General features: G+C 41.8%; 1 protein-coding gene across 2 annotated transcripts in view; it reads right to left on the reverse strand.

The window, feature by feature from the left end:
* LOC145358603 (protein mono-ADP-ribosyltransferase PARP14-like) overlaps positions 1 to 17,696 on the reverse strand; it is a 61,667-nt gene that overhangs the window by 9,402 nt on the left and 34,569 nt on the right. For both annotated transcript variants that reach the window (XM_080212811.1, XM_080212800.1), the window contains exons 10-13: positions 11,098 to 11,214; positions 10,858 to 11,016; positions 6,125 to 6,301; positions 4,638 to 5,243 (exon numbers count right to left, since the gene is read on the reverse strand). In XM_080212811.1, coding sequence (XP_080068937.1) covers positions 4,638 to 5,243; positions 6,125 to 6,301; positions 10,858 to 11,016; positions 11,098 to 11,214 — 1,059 coding nt within the window. The remainder of the gene's footprint in view (positions 1 to 4,637; positions 5,244 to 6,124; positions 6,302 to 10,857; positions 11,017 to 11,097; positions 11,215 to 17,696) is intronic.

The raw sequence follows: 17,696 nt of genomic DNA on the forward strand, positions 1-17,696 counted from the left end.
TGTGTGACTGATATACTAGGACATCCAGATTCCTGAGCAATACAATTCTGCAGTCTCCCTCCATTTAAAATACTGCTTTTCTGTTCTTCCTGCCAAAGTGGACAAGTTCACATTTTCTGACACTATACTTCATCTGCCAAATTTTGCCCATGCAACCCATTGGAGATCTTCGGGTCCTCTTGACAATTTACTTTCCGACCTACACTTGTGCCATCAGTAAAGTTAGCTACCATATTTTCAATCACGCTTCCAAGACGTTAAAATAGATTGCAAAGATTTGTGGCCCTAGCACTGAACCCTGTGACACTCTACTAGTTACACTGTGTCAACTGGAAAAATAACCCATTGATCCTCACTTTCAGCTTCTTGTTAAGTAGTCAATCCTGTATCCATGCTAACTGATAGAAGACAGAGGGTGGTGGTTGATGGGAAATATTCAACCTGGAGTTCAGTTACAAGTGCTGTACCTCAAGGATATGTTTTGGGGCCACTGCTGTTTGTCATTTTTATAAATGACCTAGATGAGGGTGTAGAAGGATGGATTAGTAAATTTGCTGACGACACCAAAGTTGGAGGAGTTGTAGACAGTGAGGATGGATGTTACAGTTTGCAGAGGGACATAGATAAGCTGCAGAGCTAGGTTGAGATGTGGCAGATGGAGTTTAATACGGAAAAGTGTGAGGTGATTCACTTTGGTAAGAGTAACAGGAGTGCAGAATGTAGGGCTATTGGAAGGACTCTTAGTAGTGTTGATGAGCAGAGAGATCTCGGGGTACATGTGCATAGCTCCCTGAAAGTTGGCACCCAGGTTGATAAGGTTGTTAAGAAGGCGTATGGTGTGTTAGCTTTTATTGGTAGAGGGATTGAATTTCAGAGCCGTGAGGTCATGTTACAACTGTACAAAACTCTGGTGCGGCTGCACTTGGAGTATTGCGTACAGTTCTAGTTGCCGCATTATAAGAAAGATGTGGAGGCATTGGAAAGGGTGCAGAGGAGGTTTACCAGGATGTTGCCTGGTATGGTGGGAAGGTCTTATGAGGAAAGGCTGAGGGACTTGAGGTTATTTTCATTAGAGAGAAGAAGGTTACGAGGTGACCTAATTGAGGCATACAAGATGATCAAAAGATTGGATAGGGTGGACAGTGAGAGCCTTTTTCCTCAGATGGTGATGGCTAACACGAGGGGACATAGCTTTAAATTAAAGGGTGATAATTATAGGACGGATGTCAGAGGTAGGTTCTTTACCCAGAGGGTAGTAAGGGCGAGGAATGCCCTGCCTGCAGCAGTTGTGGTCTCACCAACTTTAAGGGCGTTCACATGGTCGGTGGATAGGCATATGGATAACATTGGAATAGTTTAGGTTAGAGGGTCATTAGATTGGTTCCACTGGTCGGCGCAACATCGAGGGCCGAAGGGCCTGTACTGCGCTGTAATGTTCTATGTTCCAATATGTTAGCACCATGAGCTCTTAATTTGTGAAGTAACATTTGATGTGGACCTTACAAAATGAGCATAAAAAATGGGCACAGGAGTAGGCCATGCAGCCCTTCAAGCCTACTCCACCATTTAGTAAGATCATGACTATATATGTATATAAGGGCTATATAAGGAGGGCTTGTTCAGTGCTGCCTTTCTGCATTAGAGTGCAGCTGGAGGTTGGTGAAACAGGAAATTGTGTGAAAAAGAGGGAAAAGGTGATCAGTCTTTTCTCCGATTGGTGAATACTTATGCTCTTTAAAATAAAATTAAGGTCTCAGAGAATTTGGAGCTCAAGGGGCCAAATGGCTTAATCCTGTTCCTATTTCTTATGGTTTAACACTCACTATGTCCACTTTACTGCCTATTCTCCAAAACCTTTAATTCCTCTACCAATCAGCCTCAACCTTGAAATTATTGAAGGACTTGGTCTCCATAAGCTTCCTGGGGTAAAGAATTCCAAAGATTCACCAAGTACACCACATCTACAGGTTTCCCCTTATTCTCTTTGCTTGCTACATCTTCAAAATTCTATTTAAGTGCATCAAACACAAATTTCATTTCACAAAACCATGTTGAATCTGCTTGCTTGTATTATGGTTTTCCAAATGTTGTATTATTATCTCCTTAATGGATTCTAGCATTTCCTCTATGATAGATGTTAGGCTAACTGGCCTTAGTTTCCTCCTTTTTCCCTCTCCTCTTTCTTAACAGTCATAGAGGTTAACAGCATGGAAACAGGCCTTTTGGCCCAACTTGTCCATGCTTTTTTTTTAAGCCCCTAAGCCAATCCCAATTGCCACATTTGGCCCATATCCCTCTATCCCATCTTACCCATGTAATTGTCTAAATGCTTTTTAAAAGACAAAAATTGCACCTGCCTCTACTACTACCTCTGGCAGCTTGTTCGAGACACTCACCACCCTTTGTGTGAAACATTTGCACCTCTCCCCTCTCACGTTAAACTATGACCTCTAGTTTTAGACTCCCCTACCTTTGGGAAAAGATATTGACTATCTAGCTGATCTGTGCCCCTCATTATTTTATAGACCTCTATAAGATCACCCCTCAGCCTTCTATGCTCCAGAGAAAAGAGTTCCAGTCTATCTAGCCTCTCCTTATAACTCAAACCATCAAGTACCCGTAGCATCCTAGTAAATCTTTTCTGCACTCTTTCTAGTTCACTCATATCTTTTCTGTAATATGGTGACCAGAACTGTACACAGTATTCCAAGTGTGGCCTGATCAATGTCTTGTACAACTTCAAAAAGACGTCCCAACTCCTGTATTCAATGTTCTGAACGATGAAACCAAGCATGCTGAATATCTTATTTGTGAATAAGATATTCACAAATTCTTCACCACTCTGTCCACCTGTGACTCCACTTTCATGGAGCTATGAACATGTACCCCGAGATCTCCTTGTTCAATAACTCTCCCCAGTGCCCTACCATTAACTGAGTAAGTCCTGCCTGGTTCAATCTACCAAAATGCATCATCTCGTATTTATTGAAATTAAACTCCATCTGCCATTTGTCATCCCACTGGCCCAATTGATCAAGATCCCCTTGCAATTGGAGACAACTTTCTTCACTGAAAACTGTGCCACCAATCTTGGCGTCATCTGCAAACTTACTAACCATGCCTCCTATATTCTCATCCAATTCATTAATATAAATGACATAACAGTGGACCCAGCACTGATCCCTGACGTACACTGCTAGTCACAGGCCTCCAGTTTGAAAAACAGTCAAAGAACAAAGAACAGCACAGGAAGAGGCCATTCGGCCTTCCAAGCCTGTGACAATCACATTGTCCTTTCTAAGCCAACCGCCTGTATCCCTCTATTCCTCACCTGTTTTTATTTATAAAAATTTATAAATAAATTTATTTATAAAATTTTCATCTATCCCTCTGTAGCAGGGGCATTCCGAAGAACAATCCTTTCCACTTCAAGGAACTAAACATTAATGCTAATGGCTGAAACAGGGAAACAACCAAAATATTACAATCAACAGCCTAATCATCAAATGTTAAACATTGGACTTTCAAATCTTTTGCACTAATAGCTGCAATTAACCTTGTTTTTCTCATAAGTTAAAGTCCAGGCCATGATTTTCCAATCCAGTACGACCTTCCCAGTATCTAGGAAGATCACTACCAATGCCTCTCCTATCTCTGTAGTCATTTCTTTTAAGACTGTAGGGTGCAGGCCATCAGATTCAAGGGACTTGCCTGCCTTTAATTCTAATAGTTTTATTAGTGCCGTTTTCCTCGTGATTTTGATTGCTTAAGTTCCTCCCTTGGTTTAGCCTCTTGATCCTCAAAGGGATGATTTTTGTATCTTCTACAGTGATGATGACAAACAGTCATCTGGACTTAAAACATCAGCTCTTTTCTCTCCATTATAGATGCTGCCAGACCTGCAGAGATTTTCCAACATTTTCTCTCTCAGATAGAGAGAAATTGTTCCATTGGTGTAAGGTTCAAGAACCACTAAGAGGGTAGAGTTTAAGGTAATTGAGAAAAGTAGCAAAAGCAACATGATGGAAAGTCATCTTCACAAGGCCTGAAGGCATGCTTTTTATGCCGGCCATCTCAGCACCAGTTTCTCCATCTTGAGCCCAGTCCATTAGGTGGTGGCCCCAAGCGAGCTTTTCCCGCCAGGAAGGCGCTGGACAAGCATTGCGAAGCTGGAAGCTGGATCGTGACATCAGGAATTCCCTGACTTCTACATCCAGGATGAAAATCTAGCCATAAACCTTTTTTTTCCGCAAAGTCCAGAAAAAAAACAATTTTGCAACCTGCCCTACGCTTCAAATGATTCATGCACATTTACTCCCAGGGCTTTTCTCCTGCACCCATGGTTATAGAAACCCAATTTATCAGTTTATTTCAGAGTAAGATATTTACAAATTTATATCTTTCTTGTAAAATATGTTGTGTCATTTTCAGAGAAAAGTATTAAAATTCTGTCAAAGTGTTTAACATTTTTATTTTCAGACTAATTGCATGTTAGAGTTTCAAATTATAAACATACATCAGAATCCACAAAGTCACCCATAACTTGCACATTTTAATTAAGATATCAAAATATTTTAACATGCAAGTTACCCTTATGATGGATAGATACTTTTCACTAATAATCCATAAGTACTTACCCTGAGTACATCTACGAACAATGCGATAAGTTTTTCCATCAATGTCAGTCAATGTACATTTTTGAAAGTCAACCACACAATAACGTCCATCCAGTTTTAGTTTTATTTCATTTTCTTTCCCATTGTAAGCCTTTTCAATGTAAGCATTCACTTTTGGATTGAAGGTTTCCAAATGATCTTCCACCCAGAATTTCCAGCACACCTTTTCCATAATAAACATTTCTTCACGCAACATGACTTCTCTTTTTTCTATGTCGTGACACACCTTAAAAATAACTTCTTGAACAGAACATATATCAGTTATACATCCAGCTAAATGGATGCCTTGGTCAGCTGTGTGAAAATAGTGATGTACATTCATTCTGGAGCAACACTCTTGTATTTCTTCCAAGTCTTCTTCAGTGAACTTCTCAAAAGGTATCTGTACTGCTAATATTTTTTCCATTTGTTCTTTAGTTGCTAGTTTTTGAATATCAGCCCATGCTTCTTGAATATATTTTTCATTCATAGAATAAATTTGAAACTTTACAGGCTCTACTGAATGATGTGGCATAGTAGTATTATATTCAGAGGATTGGTTCCCGCTCAGCCAGTTCCCGAAATACTCTGAAACAAAATATTTACAAACCAATAATTTTTAGAACAAAATAAACACATCTGATTACAACTTTCAAAAAAGTAATCTAAGTTTTATATATTTAAAAACTTGCTTCTTATGCTATAATTAACAAAGCTTCATTTGATGACTTTCCCTAGTTGCCCTAAGATGGTGGCAATGGGCCTCTCAGTTGTAGAAATTATTTTCAACAGAATGGCTCGCAAAATCACTCTAATACATTATCAAGCACTTAGTATGGACTGGCGTCACATATAGGGCAAAGTAAGCAGTGGTGGCAGGGTGACTTTCCTGATTGACATTGCTGAAACAGTTTGAGCTCAGCAGCAATTTGTTGGCTTTCTAATCCAGCTTTCTCCCTGGTGTTAATCCATATACATCTGGATTTGCTGAATTCAATTTAATAACTTTGAAGCTCATTATCTTCAGATTGCTGTGAATATACAATGCTGGAACCTACTCAATGCAGGCCACCCATGAACATTCCAGGAGAGCACACTATTCACTTCCCCACCGCTTTCTTGAATGCCATAACTGGGACTTAAAGCCATTTTTCTCTTCAATCCAAGTGGCATATACACCCCAGATTACAGATTGGTTTAGAAGTTTGTTAATAAAAATTTCAGGGCTTTTTTTTATACCCCTTCTCTGCAATAGAGTCCCTTTTAAGGGGGGATACTGGCCTGCACTATGCCCAAGCATATATGTGAAATACTGAGTTCAATGTGTCGTGAACTGTTTTGGAGGGAATCAAAGATATCTCTGCAAATAAGACCATTATATATCGCCTGTAGCTACACATTATGATATTCAAGACGAGGTGCTTCACAGCTGCATATTCAATTTCTATACAATTTAAGAAATAACATACTTGTCACTGAATGAAAAAGTCCACATTTTCCTGCTTGAATCTTTGCCAACACGTCTTGAATGATTGGGACATGGCTAGGCGAGGCATCATTCATTATCACATGTACATGGGATGCTGGTACTATTTCACCATACTGACACGCAGAATCCAATACTCCTTCTGCAAATGCCTTAAAATCTATAAGCAGAATTCATGTTGAGAAATCTCCAAATAATTAAAACCAAATTTGATTAAATCAGAAATATCAGACTATAAATCAGAACTTGCTACACAAGAGCTAGAAGGCTTTCTTTTCCTGCAACAATCAAGTGGGTGCAATCTGGATGACACTGGCAAAAAGTATAGCCCTGTTAGATATTTTTAAAAAATAGAATAATGTAGTTCCCAACACAACTGAGATAGGGGGGGAATTTTTACAAAAACACAGGTTAAATTTTCAAAAATTAAAAATGTAACCCCCTGCCCCCATAGCCCCAAACTGGGTTTTAATTGAACAAAAGCAAACAAATTGACCCTACATTATTCTCCCCTGAATTTGGTTACAATAGGGGTACCATTAGCATACACACGGGGCAAGGTAGGTGTAGGAAAATGCTTTGTTAAGATGGCGGCGTGGGCTCGTTGGGCCGAAGGGCCTGTTTCCCGTGCTGGGTAGTTCTTTGTTCTTTATTGCAGATGTTGAAAGTTTGAAATAAAAACAGAAAATGCTGGGGACAAAAAAAAAATCAGAGGATGTAATAGCATTTACGGAGAGAGAAACTGAGTTAACGTTTCGAGTCCATATATCATCGTTCCTTTGCCGTCACTGGATCAAAATCCTGGAATTCCCTTAAAGGCATTGAGAGTCAACCCACGTGCACTGCAGCAGCTCATTACCACCTTCTCAAGGACAACCAGGGATGGGCAATTAATGCTGGCCAGCCAGTGACGCCCACGTCCCATGAATGAATTAAAAAAACTCTTCTTCAGAGCTTCATGGTTTTTTAGACCTTCAGGGTTTTATAGGAGGCAGGTATGGAGCAGGGTTCGCAACAGGGAAAGTGTCTTTGTACAACATTACAAATTAATGTTGTAATTTTCAACAACATTATCGTTAAAAACGTTAATAAGGCACAATCTCCTTTCTTAGTAATAACAGTCAAAATAACATTTAATTGCTGAGGATTACATTTTTTCAGGGCTTGAACCTCTGGATCCAGCAGTCAGGAGCTTGTTCAGCAATGCTTGTGGGGCTCAGGGCATATTCACATCAACCTGCTTTACTCCCCACATTCAGTCTCATTCTCTGGAGCCATGAGTAGCCTCAGCAACATCCCCTGAACCAGGACCCTCTGCTCCACAATCTCTTTCATGTCTCACCACCTCTAACGTAGAACATAGAAAAACTACAGCACAAACAGGCCCTTCGGCCCACAAGTTGCACTGAACATATCCCTACCTACTAGGCTTATCTATAACCCTCTATCTTGCTAAGGCCCATGTACTTATCCAAGAGTCTCTTAAAAGATCCTATCGACTCCACCTCCACCACCACCGCCGGCAGCCGATTCCACACACCCACCACCGTCTGAGTGAAAAACTTTCCCCTGACATCTCTTCTGTACCTACTCCCCAGCACCCTAAACCTGTGTCCCCTTGCGGCAGCCATTTCAGCCCTGGGAAAAAGCCTCTGAGAATCCACTCGATCAATACCTCTCAACATCTCATACACCTCTATCAGGTCACCTATTCTAACATATTCCTGCAATCACTCCCAACCCACAACCACTCCAACACCTGCTCCCAGCACTATCTGGTTTTCCACCTATCCTAATTGTGCATGATTGTTTGGGAGACAGGCCAAGCATTCCCTCAGCAAGGAATCAGTTTTGAAAAGAGAATTGTTGACATTGTCGATTTACATCTTTTAAGTGGTTTATAATAAAATGGATCACATAAAGAACAAGTTATCAATGGCTCATTGTTTATCTGGACGAGATTAAGAGGCATAAAGTGTTTGAAACCTCTGTGTTTGATACATTAATATCTGCCTGATTGACAATTCTATAGGATTGTAGGAACAGCAGTTGTTTTGCAGACAGTCTATCTGAAGGGTGTTTTTTTCTCAGCAGTTCCATACCAGATGAATGGGTATGGATTGGGCATAAGTTGATGTGGAGTGTAGGAAGGGCTATGGGGAGTGGGTGGGGGAGCAAGGGCTAAAGGGCCTAACTGCTTTTATGAAAACTGAAAAGTCCCAGAGAAATGAGGCCGTTCTCTGAACCAGCCTGCCTCAGCATGTGCCTCCTTCCATGGTCACCTAGAATCTACTTCTGGGGTCAAGAAACTGACTTTCCTTGGTGTGCAACTGGCCACTTTACCATAACGTGGCACTGCCAAGTGTTTTACATCACAGAAAGAGGCCCTTTGGCCTACAATGTCAGTGCCGGCAATCAAACATCTATCTATCCCATTCTGGGAATTACACTTTATGAAGGATGTGAAGGCTTTAGAGAGAATACAGAGGAGATTTACTACTATGGATCTAGGGTTTAAGGATTATGGTTAAGGATATGCACAAGAAGCTGAAATTATTCGTATTAGAGCAGAGGAGACTAAGACGGAATTTGACATTTAAAACTACGAAGGGTTTAGATAGAGTAAATAAAGAGAACCAGAGACGACATGAATGAATCCTTTGTTTTACAATGAGTGATTAGGGCTTTGAGAGTAGAGTGGTAGATATAGATTTTATAATTTTACATAGGACTGAGAAGCAGGAATAAGCCATTAGGCCCTTCAAGCCAACTCTGTCATTCAATTAGAGTATGGATGATCTGATTGTGATCCCAACTCCATCTTCCTATCTTTCTTCTATAGTTTTCCAAAGACTAACAACCCTTAGAGATAATACATATCCTTATTTCTGCCTTAAAATGGTGACCTCTTATTTTATATCATCTCCCTAAGTTATAGTCCTCTCCCTCAAGAGAAAATATCTGTGAGGTATCCACACTATCAAAGTCCTTTGAGGATCTTAAATATTTCAATAAGATAGTCTTTTATTCTTCTATGCTTCAATGGATACAGATCTCACCTGTTCATCCTTCTTCATAAAGGTGAAAAATAAAAGACAATCTCTCCATTTAAATAGTATACTACTTTTCTGTTCTTCTTGCTAAAATGGACATTTTCATATTTTCCCACATTATAATACATCAGCCAAATATTTGACCACTAACACAACCCATCTCTGTATCTTTGGAGACTCTTTCTCCTGATAATTTACTGTCCTACCTATCTTGGGGTCATTGGCAAATTTAGCTACCATTCACCCTTCAAGTCAATGATATAGGGTGGAATTTTTCACCCTCTCTGCAGCATGTATGGCAGCGGCAGGAGTGGCGCACTGTTCGCTGGCTGTAGGATCTTATGGTCCCACCATTATCAAGAGGGTTTCCTATTGAATGGAATCCTCACCACCGGGAAACCCTTGACAAGAACTGGCAGCAAGGTTTTGGTAATAGGATTGTAAATAGTTCAGGTGCCAACACTGACCTTGCCATCCAAAAAAGATCAATTTATCCTTACTGTTTACTGATCGGCAACCAATCCTTTATCTGTGCTAATATCTTACTTCTTACAGTAGGGCCTCTTATTTTAGTTACATTTGATGTGACAGCATATCAACTTATTTTTGGATATCCAAGTGCACATCAACTACAGATTCTCCTTCATCCATCTTCCCTGTTGTTTCCTCAAAAAGCTCGAATCAATTTGTTAAATGTGAGCCCCTTTCACAAAACCATGTTACCTTTGCCAATTCCCCTTCTGAACCTATTATCCCCTCCTTAATAATAATTCCAAGCAATATCCCTGACAGGTTTTTAAACAGACCTCTGTTTGCAGGTGATGTGAAGAGAGCGACAGCCTTGATATCAAGGCAGCACTTGCCATCAAGAAGCCCCAGAAAAAGTGAAGTCAATGGAATCAGGAGAAAACTCTTCACTGGTTAGAGTCATATCTAGCATGAAGGAATATAAACATAGCTATTGCAGGCCAATCATCTCACCCTCAGGATATTGAATCAAAAGTTATTCAGTGTAATGTACCAGACCCAATCACCTTCAGTTGCTTAATCAATGACCTTACTGACATGCAAAGGTCAGAAGTGGGAACAGTTGCAGATGATTGCACAAAGTTCAGTGCCATTTTCAATTCTTCAGGTACTAAAGCAATTCGTGTTGATCTACAGGAAGACTGACAACATTGGATTGCTTGGATCGCTAAGTAGTAAAAAACATTTTCTCCATGCTAGCACCAGACAACGACCATCCCAGCAAGAAAGATTCGAACTGCCTCTCTTTGACATTCAATGGCATTACTATCACTAAATCCCCCACCAAACTTCTGGGCATTACAATTGAATAGAAACTGAACTGGACTAGCCATACAAAGACTGTGGGTACAAGAGCAGATCAGAGACTGGGAATTCTGTGACCAGGAACTCACCTCCTGACTCTTAGAGACAGTCAAGATACTTCCCTTTGGGGAAGTAGTTGAAAGATTCCCGCACTAATTCTAAGCCTGTTGAACTGCATAATAAATGCTCCTTGATTGGCTCACATGTCCTGATGTGGGGTTTGAGCTCAGTAGTTCTAATCCAGCAGTAGGGACACTACCATTGCGCCAAATGACTTCCTTTCCCGAAACAGTTTACTCCATATTACTACAGATAACAATCAGGTAATTACCTGAAAAAGGTACTCTGGGGACAGGGACATATAAAACATCCAAGTCACATTCATCACACTTCTGTAACACTTCAGAAAAACTTTTTGCAATGTCCTTTATTCTTGCTGAAATGTAATATACGTCTCCGCTTTGTCTAATTTCCAAGTTTGTTTTGTTTTCTGTAAAAGAAAAGAGACAGAACTATTTGTATCTTTTTTTAAAAAGGGTAAATGAATTAATTAAAATTTTCTTAATCTTACCAACGTATTCCACCACTAGAACTCTGCTCTTTTTAGAAATGCTATTCTTGCACAGTTCAAGACGAATATTCCCAATATTTGTCAAAAAGAGCTGTTGGGCGGGTGTCTCATTCTTTCCTAGATGTATAACACAAAGTAATCACTATCACAGAATTATTCCTGTATTAAATATTGTCACAAAAAAATGTTAGCAATATTTCCTAGAAATGCATAAGTCAACGGTATGATAACACTCACGAAGTATCGATAGTAATACAGTAGTTTTCCAAAGATCCAGAGCTGGATTTCCTCTCCTGAGGCACCTAGCCGGGGAATTTACCAACTTGGTGCATGTGCCTCAGGTAAAGGTGTCCTGAATGGTAAGGTTCTTGCTCCTGGGCAAGATGCGGGAGGTGGGGTCAGGCCGGCCACATTCAATCACAGATCAGAGATGGTGACAGGGGCTGCTGATAAGATGTTTAAAAGGCCCATCGCAGTTCTCTGGGATGCGCCCCAGTTGTTTTCTTAAGCATTAGGATCTCCAACCCTCACACCTCTTCACTCCCCATGTCAACTTAATGCCAACTCATGTTCCCCTACCCATCCCCATTCACCCCTCATATTAATTAATACACCCTATCCACCCCATGCCTCTTTATAGCCCTAACACCAAGTTAATGCCAAATCATGCCCCTCACCCACCACCCTCCATGCCAGTGCACCTAGTGTCTATCATAGGCAGACCTCAGGAGATATACTGAGATGAAATAAAGTTCTAAATACAGAGTTCAGCATATAAAAAGTCTCATTCATGACAGCCTATACATTTAGTTCCCTTCAACTACTTAATCCCTTATGAAAACAAACTTTTTTGATCTATAACCACACATGAAAGACACTTGACTCAAAGACCTAACCTTTCTATACTGTCAATTAAACTGAACTTAAAGCTCCCACCCACAGCGATAATAAAGGGTTATGAAAGGCAGCCAAGTCTTAATAATGTTTTCATGATAAAACTTAGAACATAAGAAATAGGAGCAGGAGTAGGCCATCTAGCCCTTCGAGCCTGCCCCGCCATTCAATAAGATCATGGCTGATCTGTTGTGGCTCAGTTCCACTTTCCCGCCCTCTCCCCATAACCCTTATTCCCCTCTCTTATCAAGAACCCATCAACCCGCTTCTTAAAAATATTTAGCGAGGCAGCCTCCACCACTTCAACGGGCAGAGAATTCCAGAGATTCACCACCCTTTGAGTGAAGAAGTTCCTCCTCAACTCCGTTCTAAACTGCCTCCCCTTTATCTTGAGGCTGTGCCCCCTAGTCCTACTGTCTTTTTTGAGCGGGAAGAGTCTCTCCACCTCTATCCTATCCATCCCATTCATCATCTTATACGTCTCAATGAGATCTCCCCTCATTCTTCTAAACTCTAACGAGTACAAGCCTAGTTTATTCAGCCTCTCCTCATAGCTCAATCCCCTCAACTCCGGTATCAGCCTAGTAAACCTCCTCTGCACTCCCTCCAGGGCCAAAATATCCTTGCGCAGGTGCGGCGCCCAAAACTGCACACAGTACTCCAGCTGCGGCCTCACCAATGCCCTATACAGCTGCAGCAAGACCTCCCTACTTTTATATTCAATCCCCCTCGCTATGAAGGCCAGCATCCCATTCGCCTTCCTGACCACCTGCTGCACCTGCAAGCTGGGTTTTTGCGACTCATGCACAAGGACCCCGAGGTCCCTCTGCACCGTCGCCTGCTGCAGTTTTTCGCCACGTAAGTAATAGTCCTTCCTACCATTCTTCCTACCAAAGTGGACCACCTCACACTTGCCAACATTAAATTCCATTTGCCATTTCCTGGCCCATTCGCCCAGCCTATCTAGATCCTTCTGCAGACTCTCCACACCCTCCGCACAATTTGCCGTTCCCCCAATCTTGGTGTCATCAGCAAATTTCGACACCCTGCACTCGGTTCCCTCCTCCAGATCATCTATATAAATGGTAAATAGCTGAGGCCCCAGCACCGACCCCTGGGGCACCCCACTAGTCACCAACCGCCAATCCGAATAGCACCCATTGACCCCCACTCTCTGCCTCCTATTTGACAACCAATCCTCTATCCACGCTAACACCCTACCCCCAACTCCATGTCCCCTGACCTTCTGCAATAACCTCTTGTGAGGTACCTTGTCAAACGCCTTCTGAAAATCCAGAAAGACCACATCCACCGGCTCTCCTCTATCCACTGCCCTAGACACATCCTCATAGAACTCCAGTAAATTTGTCAGACACGACTTCCCTTTAATGAAACCGTGTTGCGTCCGCCCTATCAAGCAATTCCCTTCAAGATGCCTCGCAATTTCCTCCTTAATGATGGATTCTAACATTTTACCTACCACAGACGTTAAACTAACCGGCCTATAATTCCCCGCCTTTTGCCTGGCACCCTTCTTAAACAACGGCGTAACATTAGCCGTTTTCCAATCTTCCGGCACTTCCCCGGAATCCAGCGACGTCTGGAAAATAACCACCAAGGCATCCACTATCACCTCCGCCATTTCTTTCAGAACCCTCGGATGCATTCCATCCGGTCCTGGGGACTTGTCCACAATCAGCCCCTCCAGTCTGTCGAGCACCACCTCTCTAGTAACAGTAATGTCATTAAGACCCTCCATTCCTACCACCTTTCCATCTCTAACACCCGGCAAATTATTCACGTCCTCCTCCGTGAAGACAGAAACAAAAAAGTTATTCAAGACCTTAGCCATATCCCCATCCCCTACCACTAGCTCCCCTTTCTCATCCTCTAAAGGACCAACGTTCACCCTAGCCAGCCTCTTCCTTTTTATATATTTATAAAAACTCTTGCTATCCTTTTTTATATTAAGTGCTAGCCCAGCCTCATAGCTTCTCCTACCCTCCTTTATCAACTTCTTTGTCAATCTTTGTTGACATTTAAACCTTTCCCAATCCTCTTCTCGCCCACTGCTCTTAGCTACTCTAAATTCCTCCGTTTTTAATTTAACACTTTCCTTCACCTCCTTCGTTATCCACGGCTTATTACCTCTCTTCCTACTGTCCTTTTTAACCATCGGAATAAATTTCTGCTGAGCACCAAGAAAGATCTCCTTAAAGATCCTCCACTGCTCCTCAGCAGACCTACCTTCCAACGCACTCCCCCAGTCCACATTTGCCAATTCTTCTCTCATCCTACCATACTCCCCTCTATTCAAACAAAGGACGCGTGTCCGGGAACCCACTTTCTCCTCCTCCATCTGCACCAGAAACTCCACCATACAATGATCACTCTCTCCAAGAGGATCCTTCACCGCAAGGTCCCTAATTCTACCCGCCTCATTACATAGCACCAGATCCAAGATAGCTCGCTCCCTCGTCGGCTCCAACACACACTGTTCAAGGAAATTATCCCGGCAGCATTCCAAGAACTCCTCCTCGAGCCCACCTTGTCCAACATGGGTCGACCAATCAATATGCAGATTGAAATCTCCCATAACTACTGCCGTCCCATTCCTGCACGCCGCACTTATTTGCGTGTTAACAGCCCGCCCCACCTCCAGATCATTATTTGGGGGCCTATAGACGACACCCACCAGCGTCTTCCTCCCTTTGCTGTTCCTAATCTCCACCCACAAGGGATGATATCGGAGCCAAAGAGCAGAACGTGGAAAAACTTAGTGTCAACTTACTGCCAACAAACATTTATTGAAACTTGGAGTACAGATATTTTTCAACATTCTCAGATGCCAAGCAGGCAGTTTATTTTTTTAAATGACTGACCATGTAAACAACTCTTCAGTTTTTAAATTGCCCAATGCTCCTTGAACAATGGGCACTTCAAGAGCATTGAAGCATTGCCCTTCAATGCTTTTAAAGTGCCTATTCAAGAGCTCTGCTTGAATGATTAGTAACTCCATGGGTTATAGTCCTTGCTTCAGTGAAAATGGGATCTGTTTGAACTAAGAACTAAATTCAAGTGGTCCTGCTGAGTTTAGTTTTCCACTTGTGAAAGTTCTCCCTTGTCATTTTAAAAGATACTTGGAGTTTCCAAGACTCTATGGAAATCCAGCCCCAAATCTAGGTATTTAACACCGTAAAAATAACCACAAAAGTATTAAAAATGATGATCTTAGTTTATGAATCAGTCAAAGTGTGTGGAAAAAAAAATAATCAATCAGGACTTTTGAATAGAGAAGGTACTTCAGATTGATTCCTGATTATTAATCAGGAATCAACCTAAGTTGTTAAACAACTGAATACAAAATGAAAATTTTAATATTTGAAATACATAATCATTTTGATGCACGAAATGTTATTACACAATATATCAGCATCTTGGGGGTTAACACTAACCAGAAATGAATTGGACCTCCCCTACAAATACAGTGGCTACAAGAGCACATCAGAGGTTGGGAATTATGTGGCGAGTAACTCAATTCCTGCCCCACCCCCCCCCAAAGTCTACCCATCATCTACAAAACACAAGTCTCCACTTGAATGGATGAGTGCAGCCTCAAGAAAACTCAAGAAATTCAATACCAATGCAAAGCAACTCACTTTTAATAGCACTCCATCAACCACTGTTGGTATTCAAAGAACAAAGAAAATTACAGCACAGGAACAGGCCTTTTGGTCCTCCAAACTTGTACTGACCACGCTGCCCGACTGAACTAAAGCTCCCTACCCTTCTGGGGACCATATTGCTCTATTCTCATCCTATTCGTGTATTTGTCAAAATGCCCCTTAGAGGTCACTAGCGTATCTGCTTCCACGCACCTCCCCCAGCAATGAATTCCAGGCACCCACCACACTGTGTAAAAAAACTTGCCTTGTACGTCTCCTTTAAATCTTGTCCCTCGCACCTCAAACCTATGCCTCCTAGTAACTGACTCTTCCACTTTGGGGAAGTGCTTCTGGCTATTCACTCTGTCCATGCCACTCATAATCTTGTAGACTTCTATCAAGTCTCCCCTCAGCCTCCGTCGTTCCAGTGAGAACAAAATTTCTTCAACCTCTCCTCAAAGCTAATGCCCTCCATACCAGGCAACATCCTGGTAAATCTTTTCTGTACCCTCTCCAAAGCCTTCACATCCTTCTGGTAGCGTGGTGACCTGAATTGAACATTATATTCCAAGTGTGGTCTAAGGTTCGATAAAGCTGCAACATGACTTGCCAATTTTTAAACTCAATGCCCCGGCCGATAAAGGCAAGCATGCCGTATGTTTCCTTGACTACCTTCTCCACCTGCATTGCCACTTTCAATGACCTGTATACGTGTATATCCAGATCCCTTTGTCTGGGTTCTGCCATTTACTGTATATGGTCTCTCTATATTGGACCTTCCAAAATGCATTACCTCACACTTGTCCAGATTAACCTTCACCTGTCATCTCTCCATCCAGGTTTCCAACTGATGTATATCCTGCTGTATCCTCTGATGATCTTCATCGCTATCTGCAAATCTAATTAACCTTTGAATCGGCTGCAAACTTACTGATCAAACTAGTTACATTTTCCTCCAAATCATTTATATATTACAAACAGCAAAGGTCCCAGCACTGATCCCTGAGGGGCAACACTTGTCACAGCCCTCCTTCCCACTGCTACCCTCTGTCTTCTATGACTGAGCCAGTTCTGTATCCACCTTGTCAGTTCACCTCTGATCCCTTGTGACTTCACCTTCTGCACCAGTCTGCCATGAGGGACTTTATCAAAGGCTTTATCGAAGTCCACGTAGACAACGTCCACTACCCTAGCCTCATTAATCATCTTCTTCACTTCCTTGAAAAACTCGATCAAATTAGTGAGACATGGCCTTCCCTTCACAAAACGTTGCCTCTCCCTAATACATTCACTTATTTCCAAGTGGGAGTAAGTGTCTTGAAGAATCCTCTCCAATAATTTCCCTACCTCCAATGTAAGGCTCACTGGCCTGTAATTACCTGGCTAATTCTTGTTACCCTTCTTAAACAAAGGAACAACATTGGCTATTCTCCAATCCTCTGGGACCTCCCCTGTAGCCAGTGAGGATACAGAGATTTCTCTCAAGGCCCCAGCAATTTCCTCTCTTGCCTCTCTCAGTATTCTAGGGCATGATCCATTAGGCCCTGGGGGCTTGTCTACCTTAATGTTTCTCAAGATCCTAATACCTCCTCCTTTTTGATCTTAACATGACTCAAACTGTCTACACATCTTTGCCCAGACTCATCATCCAACAAGTCCTTCTCTTTGGTAAATACTGATGCAAAGTACTCATTTAATACCTCGCCCATTTAGATCAGAGGTTTATAGCATGGAAACAGGCCCTTTGGCCCAACTTGTCCATGCCACCCTTTGTTTTTTTAAAACTCCTAAGCAAATTCCAATTGCCCACATTTGTCCCAGATCCCTTTATCGTACCCATGTAACTACCTAAATGCTTTTTAACAGATAAAATCGTACCCACCTCTACTGCCACCTCTAGCGGCTTGTTCCAGGCACTCACCACCCTTTGTGTGAAAAGATTGCCCCTCAATTCAATAGTAACAATGGCCCATGGGGAAAAACTTAATAAAAGCAATTCATAAATTCATTCTTTAAAATTCTGCTATCACTATAATCTTT

This window comes from Carcharhinus amblyrhynchos, chromosome 2 (assembly GCF_965287045.1).
Source record: "Carcharhinus amblyrhynchos chromosome 2, sCarAmb.v2.hapA, whole genome shotgun sequence".
Lineage (NCBI taxonomy): Eukaryota > Metazoa > Chordata > Chondrichthyes > Carcharhiniformes > Carcharhinidae > Carcharhinus > Carcharhinus amblyrhynchos.